We start from the raw sequence: 18324 nt of genomic DNA on the forward strand, positions 1-18324 counted from the left end.
CCGAAATTTGAAGGCATTAGTGCGTGTGTGTTTAATTCCTCGAACATTGTGGTTGAATTGTAGCGATTGATTTTTAATGGGAATCCGTGCAATACCACAAATATTTAAGTTATGTAGAGACTGTTCACAGTTTCGGAAAATTGTTGATTATTTTCACCACACCTATTGAAATCGAACTTTATCCTGTTAGTTTCTGGATCAAGCTTGAACAAGTGTGTGAGAGAGGAAGATTATAAGAGAGTGCTTGTCCTGGATGCATTGGTGAAGCGGTGACGCGGAGATGCGATGACACGAGCTGTAGTCAGTCGGTGTCGAACTTTTGGAATAGAAATCAAGCAGTGCTGTATATGAAACAAATAACACAGTGACTTATGATTGAAGTTAAAATATATCACAACGTATGGAAGAAACACATTTCTAAAGCCACGGGACTCAACAACCCTTATTCTGAGGTTTCAATGGTTGAGAGGTCCTGGTCCTTGATCATTTAGAGGACAATGAGCTTCATGTGTGGCCTCGAATGATATTTCCTCCTGGCTTCTGATTCAGGCCCAGCCAGCAGATTCGACGTGTTAGTAGCTTCCTACTTTCATTCTGTATAAGGCCACTAAGGATCCTTAGGTGATTATATTTTTGTATGTAAGGATGTTCCAGATAATTAAAATTTTAGATAAATTCTTTCTCCATTCAAACACCTGTCTACACAGACGAAGCTAAGGCCGTAGAGAACTCTTTTTAAACTTGTTCGAAACAAAGCTGTTCAAAATGATTCTAACCTTTACATATTTGGATAAATAATGCAGTAGTCACTAGAAACGATCAGGAGCTGATCTATGGTCGTGCTGCCACGCAATAGAGTCAGCATCTTTGGGATTGATCCAGAGGGTTGATCGAGTCATGAGAATGTGATCTGAAGCTGACATCCATAAACTCATTTCAAATTGTTGAATTAGTTAAAGGAGGATTGGAGAACTAAGCTGAAAGGTAATAGATTGGCAGACGACAGAGCTCTACCATGAGCAGTTGTGAGGATTTCCTGAAATGGCTTGTTCTACGAAGGAGTTCTAGCGATAGATAATTAATTAAATAAATGCTTTAGCTTCAAATAATTTTCTGGATGCTGTGCTGAATTTATCGGTGTTTAAGTAAATTAATAGTTGAAGCTAACCAGTTGTTTGAAATTACCAAACTGTAGCGAATTCTTCTCTAAGAACTGACCATTCCACTGACATTATTAGTCGCCTAGACGATCCTCAAACCAATAAGGAAAAAACCTGTCTCGTTATTGCATCGCCTGAAACCAGAAGTTCTTTCGCAAACCTTCCCATGAAAAAACTGAATTTATGATATTTGATTGCATTAAACTTATGAATCACACACCTTAAGCCGTCCCTAATGGCACGATCAATAACAATGCTCGGTGCTGTTTCGTGCACCCGCAGCAAACCGGTGGTCGGATAAACGAGCGAATGTAAATAACTGATCGTTTCATGTGCCGTTTTTCATCGCGATACGTTATTATCTAATTAATTTGAGCCCATACCGGCGATTCCGCCACGATTTGCACGTTGCTTAATTCTCACGAGCTTAGCACAAAACCCGTACACCGTCAAACACCTTCCCGCTGGAGGAAAAAAAAAACATATGACCAAGCGGGGAAAAAAGAAAAATAGTTTCCACTTTTCTCAACTCTTTCTCAAGCGGAATGGCGTTGGTGAGAAGCAGCTTGCCATAACTTATCCTCCGCCGGTGATAAACGGCTCACGGCTCGCGCTCGAAACTGTGTAAAGTATTGGCATGAATCTTACACCTTTCCATTGCGTCCGAATAACCTTACACACTCGACAGCACAATTTACACCGTACAGCAGCAGCAGCAGAGAGTCTCGCTGCTTCAAGATGGTCCGCTTCATCGGTTCAGCGTGGAAAGAAATGTTTTCGTAGCATATTGTGGCGACAGGGTCGCGTCCTTTTGTGTTTGCCCAGCACAAACACCCGACCGTCTTCGCAAATGGCACGGAATCACACCGAGCGAGATTGACCATCATAAATATACGCTGTTGTTATAGATCAGTTACTTAAACAACTTGCCCGTCGAACCTCCTCTCAGTCTCTCTCTCTCTCTCTCTCTCTTGGTTGGCCTGCTTACCGAGTGGTGCTCGGTCGAATGGCGCAATGACCACAACCGACTCGTTTCGTTCGCAAAATGCATTTACCCACTGGAACTGGGTGGAATTGCTGGTAAATGGTCGCAAACAAACCGACAAACAAACGAACAATCATCACCGGCGCACCAGCCCGAGATCGGTGCTGGCCACTCGCAATCCGGGTGCGGTTTTGCGTAAAACTACCGCTACGCTAATGTGCTCGTTCCAGTGCGTGCCGCATTGGTCGATGGGCATCGAGTGGATCCGAGTATGACAAACAGCTGAGGATCAAACAAATAAATAAATACCGGCAGCGATGCTATTTACGAGATCTTTTGAATAATTTCACCCTATTTATTACGACCGATGATGAACTGTGCGGGAGAGTGAGACTAAGCAATGGTGATGCGTTCTACTGCGCGCCGAAATGGCAGACAGTGGGTTGTTATAGATTTCCCAAAGACACTCCCAACCCGCACGATGTACAATGATTTGGTAAAAAGGACAACTCCAACCGAACGGGAGTACATGGCAGCTACTCGGTACCGCCTGCTGGTGCATTGTTACGGAAATAAAACGCATCCCCTTTTGCACCGCTTTCACCACAGTTCCACCCCCCAATTGGGGCTAAATTTATCACTCGTCCGGGTGAAAAGATCGAGCAAAACCTCACCAGACCACGGAAGAAACATAACTTCCGTTCATTAAAATCTTGTTAACCAACAGCACATCATTCATAGCGCAGGGTTGTGAATTTCTTTTACCCGTGCGCTTTGGCTCGAAATGTATACGCAAAGCGGTGCTCGATCCAGTCGGTGGAGCAGTAGCGTAATGTTTGTGCGCCAAAGTGCACTCACTTGCCGGCGGTGGTGCACTCGATGCTAACGATGTGGGAAAATGTTTTCAGCCGAATGGTGGTTGGAATCGGGATGGGACTTTGTTTTGGAATTCATTTTGCGCGAGGAAGCGCAGCAGGATGCTTTATTTGTGTTTAGGTGGTAAGCGGTTGCGATTGCACTATACAGTATAGTTCGCTATCAAATTAATAGCGGTTATCTAGCGGTGTGGGTCAAGTAAAAGTTTAGTATAACATTTTACAAGTTTTGCTTATTATGGTGAAAGTTTTTTGAAAGGTTTGTTGCTCTCTAAAGTTTTGGAACTATTTATACATGTATGAAAATTCAACGGTTTTGTGGTGATCAATTTCTTTTACTGTTGTTTCCTACCGTTTGAATTAGTTTTGCCTTGCAATAGCCTGGATTAGAAAATTCATCAACCTTTAATTTTTCTCAATGTAATAACAAAAGTAGTACAACTGCTTCTTTGGTAGACTTAGGACAGTAAGTTGGCACGTGAATCATGACTGTCGGTACATTACATATTGGAATTGGCCTTCCAGGCCTCAAGAATAATATCATAGCTCGGCTTAACTTTATAATGATAGCATAAGTTCCGCAGGAAATGGTCCGTATGATTCTTTTGATCGCTTGCATTATTTAGAAACTGGGAGTATTTGTTTTGTTTCTAATTTTTTTAGTAACTTATTATGGAGTATAGCCTTTGTTAAAAACGAGAGGCGGTCTGGTGGTCGGGGCGATAGCGGCGCCGATCTTCAACGACAGAACCGAGGTTCAAATCCCATCCAGATCGCCTCCCCGTATGCAGATCTGGGTATACAGGGAAAAGCAAGTCACATGAAGCTAGAAATGGCATCCCACTATTCTTAATTTTATAGATCCGGCAAGGAGAAGTCTATACATTTAATGTTATAGATCCGGCAAGGAGAAAGTAGTCTGTAAGAGCCTAATATTAAGAACAAATATTTAAAACCAATACTAGCTCCATTAATTTCAAAATAGTCGTTCACAAATCAACTGCTAACGCTGTTAAATATTTTCTGTACATGAAATACATTATACAAAACACGATGGACCGTAGAATGGAATGGATCGCTAAGGAACAAGGTAGTAGTGGTAAACATCCTTTAATATTCCTTTTTTAATCACATGTGTTTGATAATTTTGCTTATTGTGGTTGACATAATCAAGGGATCAATGATTATTGTGTAGCAATTGGGCTTACTGAAATATCACGTATAAGTGCATCACCATACCATTTATTCCGATCGACAAAGTTCATTGGAATAATGTGGCGAAGAACTGCCACATGGGTTACAGGAGCATATTGAAGTGAAAAAGTAAAGAGAATCCACCAAATCCTTAAAAAGCTTACGTTAAAAACAATTCCCGATAGCAATAAATACTTTTATAGGAAATTCGCACTCTAATTAACTCCTGGCAGAACGTTAACGAATGAGGAGAACCCAAAACCATCACTCGCGTTTTTAAAACACCATTCTTAGAATGATGACTTCACTGCACCGTCAACTAGCGCTTGCAACATTGTACGCATTTACTGGCCACTATTATGTGTGCCGAGCAGTAATTTGATTATTTGTTGCAAATTGGTCACCACCGTGACATCGACTGACATCGGTGTCGCTATGAGCCAGCGTAAAAGTGCACACAGAAAAGACCTCGAATCGTTAGTTCTGCAGCTTGGATGAGTTGCTTTCACGCTCGATGCATCGAATCTCGCGAAATCGCATCTCGAGCGTACGCAAATGTTGTGCTCGGCGTTGATTCCGCTTGTTCGCTATGCAAAAAAGCACCCATCCGCAGGAAAGAAGGTGCAATAAAAATGATAAGAAAATAATCTCTGAACACATTCCTGCTGCTGCCGACGTAGCAGGGTGGAGATTGATTGATGCCACAACCTTTTCGCATTGGTGTGAGTTATTTATGAAGGTGAAGTGGCGAGGCAATGCAACTTGCTGTGCGATGCACCTAAATCTCAACTTTTATTTTGCAGCTACACTCTTAATTAACCACAATCAACGGTGGTGGTGCAGGGGGATTAGCAGTAAAACTTCAAACTCCGACTTACCTGAGTTGAAGGAGATTTCGCTCAGCATGATCCAGCGCAATGCGAAGTAGAGATGAATCTGCACGTACCGACCGACCCGATGATGGAGCTTGATCGTGACGTCTCGCGCATTCTCCATTACCGTGTCCGGCATGTAGGAAAACTGGACCGGCTCACCGGTAAAGTGCTGACCACCGATGCTGAAGAATACCTTCGCATGGACAAAAACCTGTGGAGAAGAGATTGTTTGGACATTAGCAGCAGCAATTTAAAATTTGTTTTAAAAATCTCACAACCAATTATACGCGACGTTGTGCCCTTTTTAATGACGGATTTATTGACACGCTTTCCAGGAAGCTGGCAATAGCCTTCTTTTTGCAATCCGATTGAACCGATTACACCGGGGTTGGGTGGAGGTAACCGTTCGACGCCCGAGAGTCTCATCTCGCTGCAAAACTAATTAATGTGCACTTGTCCGGACTTGCAGCCCGTGATTTAAGCTGTTGCAGCCATACGGGAGGGGGGGTTGAACCATTTATTAAAAAGTGGAAAATGGAAAAGGAGAGCAAAGAAGCGAACAAGCAAAACAGCTTCTTCAGCAACATTTTCTCCGATTCCAGCTCGAACGAACAAACGGATGACGTATCGATGGCAATAAGCAGCTTATGAAACTGGAGCCAGGCGTGTCATTTTCGCTTAATGGTAAAAAGCGTTCCCGGGGCGTCCTGAAGCGTTCGGCTAGTCGAACAGGGCAATAAAATGGCTCGCGTTAAGAAGTGGCAGCACGAAAGAAAAAAAACGAGTCAAGGAAAAACACTGAACGAATCCCCGACGATCCTTTTAATTCCAATCGCTTCGCCTTTTCGAGCGACGTTTATTAGCACAATAAGCGTCGCCAACCGACCATACAGCCGAGTAGCCGAGCTGCGATAAAAACCGTCTCCGTTGCAGGACTCCCATCAGTACTCAGCGAATGCTGCCAATCGAATGAGTACTGATAAGACTGGATTCTGGAGCGGGAAGAGGTATAAAATTGACAGCATTCAGTGTGCAGCACTGGGAGCAACCGTCCAGCTTTGCCGAGGGTGGGTTTCGGGAAAATTCCCGTTGAAAATTAGCAGCCAGCCAGAAATGGTGCTTCGTACCACCGTCCGCATCTTCCTTGCCGGGCAGCCATTTAACAGCCATTACTGGGAAATGTGGCATTTGGAATGGCAAAGAGTGGAAGCAGATGAAAATGTCATCTTACTGGCGAGAGCGTTTGAGTATGGCGCTTGGGGGGATTTTTTTTCCTTCATGGTGCTGCGTTTCATGTGACGTTTCATAGCTTGGAGCCGCCGATGATGCATGAACATGGACATTTTCATTTTATTAGCCCGAGTCGTAATGCAAAGAATCTGTTTGAGTGCGCTTTTTATTTACATTGTCACTTCATTAGATGGAATGGTCGTTTGTTGACAAAGAAACAGGGAGAGAGATGGATAGAGGCTGTAGGATTGACAAAGAGGCAAATGGAGTTTTGTTGATTGAAAATGAAATTGTTTCTTGTTTCTTAAGTATCAACCAGTTGAATAGTTTTAATTAAAATTCATAGCCAGTCAGACCGGAGAGATATTTACATTCAGGCGGGCAATGATAAAATGAGAACAATTTTGGAATAAATAAGATTGCAAATGGCATACAAGCAGACTGATCACAGAATTATTGTCGAAATGAATCTTTAAATGGAGATGTTCACCAATATTCTATAAACTTCTTTAAAAAATTGGTAAAAAAAGAAAAATCTCTTATATTGAGCATTTAGAGAAACCAATAATTATTTAGCTTTAGCTCGTAGCCAACATTGGATTCATGAATCTTCCATCAATACATTTGCAGTTTTTGAAATCTTGTGCTACTGGTCCATATAGAAAGACTGATATGACTAGATTGTTTTTTGTTTAAATAGATATTTATTCCTCTTCCTTCTTCTTCCTTGGAATTAAACCTTTATGAATGGTTTCGGCCTGCCATTTCTGGGTTTCTATGACTTAATTTTACCCGTAGCAAAGTAATCAGCGCTCAGTGGCGGATCAACCTAGGTGGGAAGGAGCGGCCGCTTGGGGCCTCGTCGGTCAGGGGGACCTCATTGGTGAGGGAAATCCTGTTGTTTCCCCCTAACATCATAATAAGAGGGGCCTCAAAATATCTTGATCTACCACTGTCAGCTTTACGGATAGTGGTGGTGTCTGGATGAGATTTGAACCCCTGCCATATGAATATCGGAGCCGTTGTCACCCCGCCACCGGACCGCTCCAAATTCCTCAGTGTCGATTAAAATCAAAAGCTGCATTTACCAAGTCTTAAATGCCTGTCAACTCAGGGACCTAGTCGTCTAGTTTACCTCATCTACCAATCAACTTGCAAGAGACCTAGTCGTTCGAGGATCCTCGTCTATCAGAAGACTTCTAAATGGCATGGTTCTCATCTCTCAAAGAAATTTACTGTAATCAAACTGTTACCAAAGGGTTTTTGTTGTCTCTCAGGAGCATTTTTTTTCCAAATAAGTCATTCGTATGGTTATTTCAGATGACATATCAGGTTTAAGTTTGACACCTTCAGAGCAGCAATTTTTCAGCAAGTTTATTGGATCCAAAATTCAGACTAAATGAAGTCCAGATGCCTTAAGTTATTTTAAAAAAATTGTGATCTTGTGATTATTTGTGTGGAGCAGTCCCGGGGCTGAGGCTATCCTAGCGCCGATCTTCACGCGGCAGCAAGACCGGGGATCAAATCATATCTGCATCGTCTTTCCCGTACGCAGGATTGAACATCTTTTTTCCTTTTCCTTGAGGCTCTTATAACCTCAAGAGGTCCCCGGGCTACTATTTCTGGCTTCCTGAGATTTAATTCAATCCGTAGTCGAGTTAGTCAGCCCTTCGTACGGGGAGGCAAAGTCTGGATGGGATTTTAACCCTGGTCCTACCGTGTAAAGACCGGCGCCGCTGTCGCATCTACCACCGGAGTCCACGATGGATTGAACTTCCAGCTACGGGTAACGTCAAGTCACAGGAAGCCAGAAATGGCAAACCGAAGCTTTTCGAGGTTACAGGATCAAAGAAGAATAATTTCTTATTATTTAAGCTTATGTCGGATTTTTTCACTTTTCCTTATCATGAAATTGGTTGTTCACAATAATTCATTATACGATTATGCTTTAAATTTATTTTAATTTCTGTTCATTATGTCTCAAAAATTGTCCTCATTATTAATTATATTCTAAAGTCTCAAACGCAAAGCAAATAAAATCAAAATTAGAGACTTGAAAATTATTTACTATTTTATACAATCTTCCCTTTTTTGCACCAAACTTAATTTCCATCTTGAATAAAAAAAAGTGGTGGAATAGAAGAATTTGAATAGACAAAAACAACCCAAAAATCAATTAAACTGTATAAAATTTAAGTTTAATGCATCTTACACAAAACACCAGGTAATCAAATTTGCAGCATTACCCAACGAAAAACGTTGAAAACAAACCAACACACACACAGCAAAGCGGGTGAAAATCTTTTCTCCGCAATTCAAACCTCATTTACCACATCATTGGGTCAGACGACGACGACGGTTACGGGGTTTTCGGTGCCGTTCGATGCCACCGCCCGGGTCGATACCCGGGGCTGTCTTCACCTAATTAAATTGACTTTCGCTTTTGCTTTAAACCCCCTTCATTGAGCACTGCAAATGTTCGAATGATGGTTTGGGATTTTTGTTTCTATTCGAAACCCCATTTTGGGATCTCTTTTGAATTCATTCACCCTTACGAAGCAAACGGGCTGTGGGTAAGTTTATTTTGAATCGTATCCTGAAACGTTCATTGCATTCAAAGCATAACCCTCGTGAGTTTTTTTTTCCGGCGGTGGACTTTAAAGCTTTTCACCTTTTGTGTCCCCATTTGAAAGGATTATTTTTTTGCTTTAAAATCCTCTTCCGTCTTTATGTTACAACCTGCCGCAGGGCCATGGCCTGAGGTTGGGCTGAAGGAGAAGCGCATCAGCGCATTAAAAATAAATGCTGTTCGTGTCCGCGTGTCTTTACGAAAGGCCAAAAACAAAACAAAAGAACGCTCTCCACCGGTCGATGGACCGACTTGCCGTGTGGCGGTGGCACACAGTTTCTTTAATTATATTTTGCAGAAAATTTATTTTAACGTCTCGAACAATTAACGAGAAAATAAGTTTTATCATGAATTTTCGGGCCCGTTGGCAGACATTGGTCCTTGCAAAACACACACACACACACACAAGTGTGGAAAACTTTAGCAGACTTTTGGCCTACACCAACCTACCCCGAACGAAGCTCTTGAACAGCGAGATCGGGGCTTTTTGTTTCTCTGTCCCGGCCACCCAAAAGTACCAGGCCACCAGGTTGCAGTTGATTTCTTGCCGAGTCTTGTTTTTCCGGTGGTAATCGCACCAGCCAGCCAGCCCGAGCCAAAAGTCATGAATTGAGAAGTGAGCGAAAAATGGTACCACGACGGTTTTTGGTTGGAAAAACTTTTAACGGGCCACTGGGAAACTGGAGCGCTTCGTCCTGCAGCAAACCGGAGAAGCTGCTAAATAATGGAAAAAGAGCACCACAACGCTATGAACAAGCAAAAAAAAAAAAAACTGGCCAACTAAAAGCAAAAACTGGGCAAAAATTTACGAGCCGAGTCCAATTATTGATACTTAGCATGTTGGCGCCAACGGTAAAACACAACCGGCTGGCTGGGATGCCGCGGAAAAATGGCATCTCGGTAGAAATACTACCACTCTGGCGCGGTACTGATAGTAGACCGGGTTTTGCCGGAAAATGAAAAGTCGTACAAGACGGAGCGAGAAAAAAAGGCTCCCAAACAAATAAAAAGCAACCGCCACACAACAAGCGCACCGAAAGTTTCCGTTAAGAAGATTTACCCTTCATTAGGCTGACTTCTTTATGCGACCGTTTCGGCGTACTGCCGAACATCATAATGAGCATCGTAATGGCGGTGACCAGGGAACCCCCCCCCCCCCCCCCCGCGGGTTCTCCGCAGCCCTAACGAGTTGGTGTAGCAACTGACGATAAGAGGTTTGCCGGCAGTTATGCGTTTTGATAATTGTTTATTGATATTCGACTGCAAAATGTGTTTTGATTCCGCGTTTTTTTCCCGCCCCACCGAAACAGCTCATTACTTTTGGCGGGCACGCTTCGAAGGGAAATAAATCTTTCCTCGGGTTGGGTAAATCACGGGTGTTTGCATGCTTTTGATGGAGGAAGGGGAAAACCCGAGCAGCAAATGGTTTTTCCCTTATCAAAATGGTATCAAAATGATGTGCAAAATGATGAAGGCAGTAGTGCTGGCTGCCAGCTGGTTTGAAGTGCGGTTCATTTTCTCGCATTAGAAGCACGTTCGCTCGGTTTAAAATATCATCAATTTGAACTTTACTTGATTTTGGGGACGTCCTCGTTTCTTTGCTAACAGTCGATTGGGACAATTTGTTTAATTTGATGTGCAAGTCGTTTTCGCAAAGGAAGCATTAATGGTTCATCTTAATGGTAATTTTTAATTCAGGGTTGATAAAAGGGACTCTATGGCCGTTAGATGAATCGTTGTTTTGAGGAGTTTAAACCGTTCTTTTAAAGCATTCCCTACATTTTAATTAAATAATAGAAGTGGTATTCTTTTTATCAATTACAACTGCTTCCAATTTACAATACATACTATATTCTGAAGAAAGTTTTATAAACCGTAACGGGCACAGATTTTAAGCATCCCAACAAACTTTGAGGATCCTCCTATGGAGGCAGAAATTGACGAGGAGCCCAACGGTTTATTGTCCGGTGATTTTCTCGATGTTAAATATGAGTCCAGAGGCAAGAGTATTCATATAAAAAGCGAACAATATTCTAGGCTAAATTGATAATATCATACGAAACTCGTCGCTTTTGTCTTGGACTAAATCGTCCTTGTAACGACCACTCAGAATAAGAGACAGGCAGCGCTTGTGAAAAATATATCCCTGACTGGCTTTAGGAGCAATCAATCGATTTTCTTATGACAATTTTATCTCTTTATATGACGTTATTCAATTTCTCTTTCTTTTCATATTTCTCCTTCTCCTTGGCCTTTTTTTACTGACCTAACGACCTCTCTTAGGTCATGCCTTTCCTTTTTTGGCTTACTAGACTTATTGTTACCGCATAGTTAGAATGTCAGTCCTCATTTTGGGGAAACGGCCCAGATGAGACTTGAAACCTGCTTTTACCGTCTGAAGGCTGGCTTTGCTGTCACATCTAATACCGGGTCGTCCCCGACTCTTAACCGTCAAATTTATTACAAAGTGAATCTATTGCTTAATGGTCAGCACAAAGATAGTCTATTTCAATACGAAATTTTATGTAGTGTACACAGTACATTAAGAACGACGCCAAGGCAATTCTTTCCATTATCCATCAGATTCTTACCTCATAGTTTAATGAGCAAGCATATTTTGCAAATTAAACTCTTCTTTAAATAACAAAAAAAGATCCTAATGAAGCTCGGAAAGAAACCTCGTCCAGAACGTTATTCTGTTTCCCTCTCAGCACCTGGTTAAGCTTCTTCAAAACACTCGTTAGAGCTAGAGGAGGTAGAAGTGATACCATCTTTACTCATTTTTAACAACCCAAGTGTGTGCGCGTATAATATGTGCTTCGGTAAGTAAAGCCGGGCCCACAGTGACGCCATCATATCCTGCAGGTGACAGGCACTGGAATTTAACCACACCCGTGCGGCAAAACGAATAAACCGAGCCACCACCACCACCAACACCTAATGCTGATGCCTTTCAATAAGGCAGCCCAAGCAAACGAGGGCATCGCAGAAATGGAAACAGAAGCGATAGCGACCCGGTCGTCGTTCACACACACACACACACACACACACACACACACACACTTACCTGTACGTCCTTGCTGAACATGTTGTTGGTGTGCAGTACCATCGAGCTAAAGTTACGGACCGAGTCGAACTCGAACACCATCTCGACCGGTTTGCCGGCCCAGCCGAGTGAGTCATTACGCCAACCGACCCAGTCGTATCCTGCAAAACAGAGAAACCGAGAAGGTGAGGTAAGCATAAAGATGAAGGAGACGGGCTTTTAGAAAAATTTCCATAACACCAAACGTCTAGCAGGGCGGAAAGGGTTAGTAAGGTTGCGAGGGGGAGAAGAAGGAGGGGGAGGGGGGTTTGGTGAGCATATTAAAATTTATGTTCCTACAACATGTGATACTTTCAAGGTATTCAGTTCCTGCTGGAAGTAAAAGGAAGCAAAAAAAAAACCCTTGGCAAACGAATTCCAAACGTCGGTCGGTGGAAGAATAGAAGGATAGGAAGGATATGCGAATGAAACGAATAAAATCTTCAACCGGAACAACCTGGAGCTTGAAGTAATGTGGTGCTCCTTCGTACTGTTCCTTGGAGCATTCCCGAAATGTTAGGCCGAAAGGGAGATCCATCTGAAGGGAGATCCCAGATGGGTTGTAGGTTCAAGAGGCACCCAGAACCCCTTCACTGCACCATTGCACGAATGCAATTGGACTTGTGTGCGGGATGCAATTGCATTGCTTCTTTTTCCCCACTTTCAATGTACGTCGAATGGGTTAAGCCGTGCGAGACGGGTGGCCAGTAGCAGGACAGGAAAGGTGAACCCTTGGGGAAGGGTCAAAAACATCCGGGCACACTCTGGGCCAGACAATCGGCACCACCAACCAACCAACCGGGAACCGGGATTGCTGTCGGAGTCAAGTGTTACTCCGTGTGTTCTTCTTGCCCGGGGTTTAAAAAGTGCACTCCAGAGAGCAAGAGAGAGAGAGAGAGAGCGAGAGAGCGAGTCAAGAACAAAAGGTCGGGTGGAGAATTGCTGTAGGTATTTTGATATCCCTGCATCATCCGGTACAAGCACGGCGATAACAATCATCCCGAACAAGAGGATGATAATGGTGATAATGATGATGGAGTTGACGGTGATGGGCATGAATTTACATCGGTTTAAATCTATTGGAGCGTCTGGGGACTTCTTTGTTTCTTACTTTGTGTTTGTTTTTTTTGGCAGATTGTGTGTAATTGAATAAAATGCTCTTCAAGAAACCTTGTGCTACAATAAGGAACTCCACAATTAAAGTTGTGGAAATTTTGCTTAGACAAAAATTGAACTTTGGGTGAACAAGATTACAACTTTCCTCTCAGTGTGCCAAACCAAAGGAAACGTTGGCTCCAGCAAGGATCAACTTCAATGCGGAAGCCACACAAGCTGCCAAGGGACACTGGCCGGCTTTGTCGAACGGATTTTATTTTGCCATTTTTCATCCATCTCGGTCCGGGATCTTTGACCTGTACGTTCCCTCTACCGATCACGGAGGTTCGATTCGATGACCTACAGGGATACCCGGCAACGCTTAACGCTGACCATACTTTACGAGATCCTCGTCGCTCGTCGCGGTGGAATGTATCCGCTTTAGTTTGGTGCTTGGTTTTGCTGTAAGCGTCTCAAAGTTCCAATATGTCTGTGTGTTTTGTGTTCTTTGTTTTCGGAACTTTATCCAACGACAGAAGCCACCCTCGGTTGTGCCGAAAGCACTCACTGGCACTAGTGAAAGGTGAAGGTAAAACACCATCCAGTGTGAACTATTGGGGCAAATGCAGGAGAAAATAGACGAAAATGCTTTACCACCGAAAGACCATTCCTCATGTGGAACAGCTTCCATTGGCTTGGGGTGCAGGAGCTCTTGATGGTAGCTTCCTAGGTTCACAGAAACGTTGCGAGGTTTAACACATTAAAGTTTTCTGGTCATACGAAAAGAGCCAAAAGCTTTAAGACTCCTGGTTTTTTCATTTCAATTGAAACTTAAGAGTAAAGGAATTACAAAACAACTATTTTCTGTATTCAAACGACTCATAATATGGAAACAATATTAACAAACAAAATAATGACTCACTCATATGATTTCTATGCCCGTTTTAAAAACGTATGATATGACTAATGGAAAACAAACTTATTACCACGCAAAACAATAAACAAACCGCTCTTTGGTTTGGAATTTGTAAGGCTAGCTTTTATCATTTGGAATTTTTCCCTGCCACGAACGAATGTTTGAATAATCATATGTTTTTACAGTAGCTCAAATCTGCCGTACATTGTTGCTCGTAGCGCGGTGGCAAGTGAAGCCATTTCGTTCCACACAACACACCCCAACAGCATCTCACTCACTCATCATTTAGGACGACATTTTCCTACAACCCAGATCGCGGCTTTTGTTTTTATTTCATTTTCCAAACGCATACCACACACGGTACCACGCATCTGTCAACAGAAGCGCAGTCGGTCGGATAAGCAAAGGAAAACTTTATGCTTCATGGTTCGCGCATGGAAACGCGGCTATGGATGGTAGCGCTAGCAGCAGAACCAGCAGCAGCTTTTCCCGGTACGCAATCATCCAATTTCATGTGTCGAAATTTCCCACGGGAGTTGGCCCGTGCGCGCCCGTGTGTGGTGTGGCTGTGATGATTGTTGCGATGATGGTTGCCATGGTGTTTGTTTAAGATCACACACACACGTGTGCGTTTTCCGTGCAGTGAGCGTTGCTGAGACCGTGACAGTACATCGCCAGCTACAAGACTTCCGGTGCTGCTCGAGAAAGCTCGAGAAATCACAGCTTTTCCATTAGTTGTAAATATTTATCCTGCTTGAGATGAGATTTTTGTTTCGTTTTTTCCCTCAGATTTGAACGGTCTTGTTTTACAATTTTCGTCTTTAAAAATAACATCCTCATAAATTGATATTTCACATTCCTGGAAGATCAATACCACGAGAAGCGATAGGATATCGAAAACGTGGAACAAGATGAAATTATCTCCTGACAGTGACAAAATTTTGATATTAATGACCTAACCCAAATAAACCAAAAATAAAAAAAAAACAACAACACGAAAAAGCTATTTTCTTCGAAATCATCCGTTTTTCCGGTGTGGTAAGACATTGTCGGGAGACATCATGAAAGGTCCTGCCAATCCACCGCACAGAACACAGGCATTGTAAGGAAATCCATCGCGCACGTGGAGCACTTTTCCCGAGAAAGAAAAGACACGGGGAAATAGCTGCGGGAAAGTGTGGACCGGTGGAAAAATGCTCCATCCTTCGTTCCCGTTCCCGGCATGCGTGCAGTGATGCGGAGACGGTACGGACGGTGTGTTTGTTTTTCATTAAATTTATCTCCGGGAAATATTTTTAATTCAGTGCAAACATAAGTGGGTTAGCAGTGGAAGCTTTTGTTGGTCCGGCGGTGTGCCGGTCTTGCAAAACGACGTTGTAAGTGAGCACGCTCGTTTTCTTCACCCGTGCTTATGGAAAGAGGGGGGAGGGGGGGAATGGGGAAGGGCAAACGAGGAACATTTTCTTTGTATTTTTTTTCGTTGCAGCGTAGGAATGTTCGAAGTACCGGTTAGCTTGTACTACCCGCGGTGATCTGGTGGAAACTGCATGGAAAATGGTCTTTAGCGAGATATGGGTTTAAAGCGATTTTTTCCTCTAGAGTAATAGGAGTGAAGCATAAAAATATGCTTCCAGGAAGTTTGCTCCTTTCGTAAGACATTATTGAGAATTAAGCTACATTGAGCATTAAAAGACACGTTGCTAGGAACATAACAGCCGAGTTTTTGCAAAGGTTTTTGTAATATAATTCAAATTAATATTATGATTTCAATAACCAATCAATCACTTTTACAAAATTATTTAAAATCTTTTCGAGATATTTGAGATAGTTTTGATAAAGATATTTTGCTACTACTCACTTCGAAAACGGCTTCAAGTTCAATAGCTGTCAAGACAGAGATGCCATATTGTTTCTCTAGCTCTTTCCTGTTTGAAGGTTTGACTTAGACTTATTACAATTTTTAAACCATTGCTGTGCTTTCCTTATTTCATTAGTTTTAGCTGAGACCGTATATTCCACACAAGTCTCGTTCTGCATAGGCCGTTCTGTATCTAATTCCGCTGGTTGCCTACCGTTAGCCGCAAAACACAGCTTGCCATCGACTAATATCTTAACGATTGGAGGCTTATGTTATTTTAGGAGAAAAATATCCCAAATCGATATAAAATTATCTCATAAATGGTTAAAGCTATTCTAATAGACTTGATTCACACCGTATTTAAAAAAAAAATCTTTTGTGATTCTGATGGTTTTTAAACAATGCATCAAAAAAGAAAAAAATATGAAAAATTGATAGAAAGTTTTTCCAATAAAAACAAAGAAGAAAATACAAGTAGGGCTTTGTATTTTGAACATTTAAAATATTGCACCCAAAGGGTTGAGATTTACTTGCTCATTTGTTTCGGCAAGCGAAAGCAGAAATGTTTCCCTTTTCCATTTCAATGTGCTGCACTTTTGCACATTTGGTCAGTAAATAAGCTAATGCTGAAGATAGCGCTCCATTTCAACGAACTTCACTTATCATTCACGCCAGCAAAGAGCTAAAAGAAATGTTTTATTCATCGACACGAAACGGTAGATTTGCATCTAGCAGTGTAAAAGGGAGGAAAACCTTCACATAAAGCAAAGGACTCGCATTTCCTTTTACCCGCCCGGTGAGTTACTAGTTTGAATAACTCGGGCTGTATCTTTTTTTGTGAAGAACGATACCGTTGACGGTACATCGCATCATCAAATCCTGGCTGCGAAACGATGATCCTACCCAGTGGTCCCAGGGGTAATTGTAGCCGGAACCGTCACCATTGCCACTCCCAGGATGGACGTTTCGCGTAGTACAGCAGCGCTACCGGTAACGATAAAAGTAATAATTTCCATCTCTATCCAGGCCACGCTTCATGGCGATTGCGAACGATTGTTTCATGCGAGGTGCGTAGTGCTTGATAGAAGACTGCGTGTGCTTATAGTAACAGTATTACTTTGCGAGATAAATTGTTAGGACCGCAGACATGCCCACATAATTTCAATTTTTTTGTTTTCAATGTTAAAGTCTCTTCAAAGCATTGATATGAAACAATGAGTTTGACTAACATTTATTCAAAATGTATCATTTTTTTATACATTTTCAACCAACTACTTCCTCCCATAGTGTACAAAATATTATCTAAAGGTCCCTTTGAAAAAACGAAACAACATTCAAATAGAGCCGGAAGCATCCGATGCGTCTGATGAAATGACCATCTCCACCTTTCGTTCTACTCCAACCTTCACGCGTGATTTGCCCACGCGCTGGAAAAGCATTTTCCGCGTGTACTTTTATTTGCTAGCCCTCTCTTCCGTGAACCCCCTCCCCCCCCCCCCCACACAATATGTTCCGGAAAATATCCTGCGGCCATAGCATATGCAACCGTGACACACCACCGACACACGATGACAAACAGTACGACCGACACCCGATGGCACACAGCGACAGTGAGCTCGCGCGAATTCATTCCGGCGGAAATGTTCAACAGATTTACCACGCAGGACGCATCCGCATCTGGATGCGGAGTTGGACGGCGACGAGGAGGGCGAGAATTTTGGGCAGCTCTGCCAGGCTGCTTTCGGGCTGACCGTTACAGAGGTTGCTGTAACGCGAGCGCGGCGTAGATTGTGGAGGAAGTTGTAGTTGATCCCGGCAGGCAACAGAATGCACCATCACGACGTGCATGCAACGCGATTAGGTGCATCGATCCGGAACTATTCATTCATGATCCGTAGTTGAAACGGCTGTGAGCATGGCGCTGAGAATGCTGGGACATTTAGAAATGAGATTGGCTGCCGGAATTGGGCACCACCAGGTTTTCGTGTCCAACCGGAAATGGATGGTGTATCGCAGGGGCTGGTGAATTCAATCTGGCTCTGTTTTTGGGCACGCGAATGCTACGGAACGATTTTCGGAAATTGAAACTCGGACTGCTTTCTGTCACGTTCGATCTGGTGGACATATTGTTGTTTATGTTTTCTATCGGGGTCATGTGTGAGTGGAGGCATTTCGGGAAGGCCTATATTCTGCTTTATTTTAAATTATTATACAGAAGAATTTAAAGTGAAATAGGTGCCTTTCAAAGCTCCCCTTTAAGGGACAACTTCTCACCAGACCCTTCACTCAATAAAAAAGTCCAAAACTTCTCAACAGGACAACAGCACCCGAGAAACCATCAGATTGGCCGGATTAGAAGTCGCTCGGCTGGTTCAATATAATGATGTCCTTCGGGCGTGTGTCGCACAACATCACTTTCGGG

General features: G+C 42.8%; 1 protein-coding gene across 7 annotated transcripts in view; it reads right to left on the reverse strand.

The window, feature by feature from the left end:
• LOC118511743 (discoidin domain-containing receptor tyrosine kinase B) overlaps positions 1 to 18324 on the reverse strand; it is a 253597-nt gene that overhangs the window by 46806 nt on the left and 188467 nt on the right. For all 7 annotated transcript variants that reach the window (XM_036055193.1, XM_036055200.1, XM_036055195.1 and 4 more), the window contains 2 exons: positions 12016 to 12155; positions 5093 to 5300 (listed from right to left, as the gene is read on the reverse strand). In XM_036055193.1, the coding sequence (XP_035911086.1) occupies positions 5093 to 5300; positions 12016 to 12155 (348 nt within the window). The remainder of the gene's footprint in view (positions 1 to 5092; positions 5301 to 12015; positions 12156 to 18324) is intronic.

This window comes from Anopheles stephensi, chromosome 3, assembly GCF_013141755.1.
Source record: "Anopheles stephensi strain Indian chromosome 3, UCI_ANSTEP_V1.0, whole genome shotgun sequence".
NCBI lineage: Eukaryota > Metazoa > Arthropoda > Insecta > Diptera > Culicidae > Anopheles > Anopheles stephensi.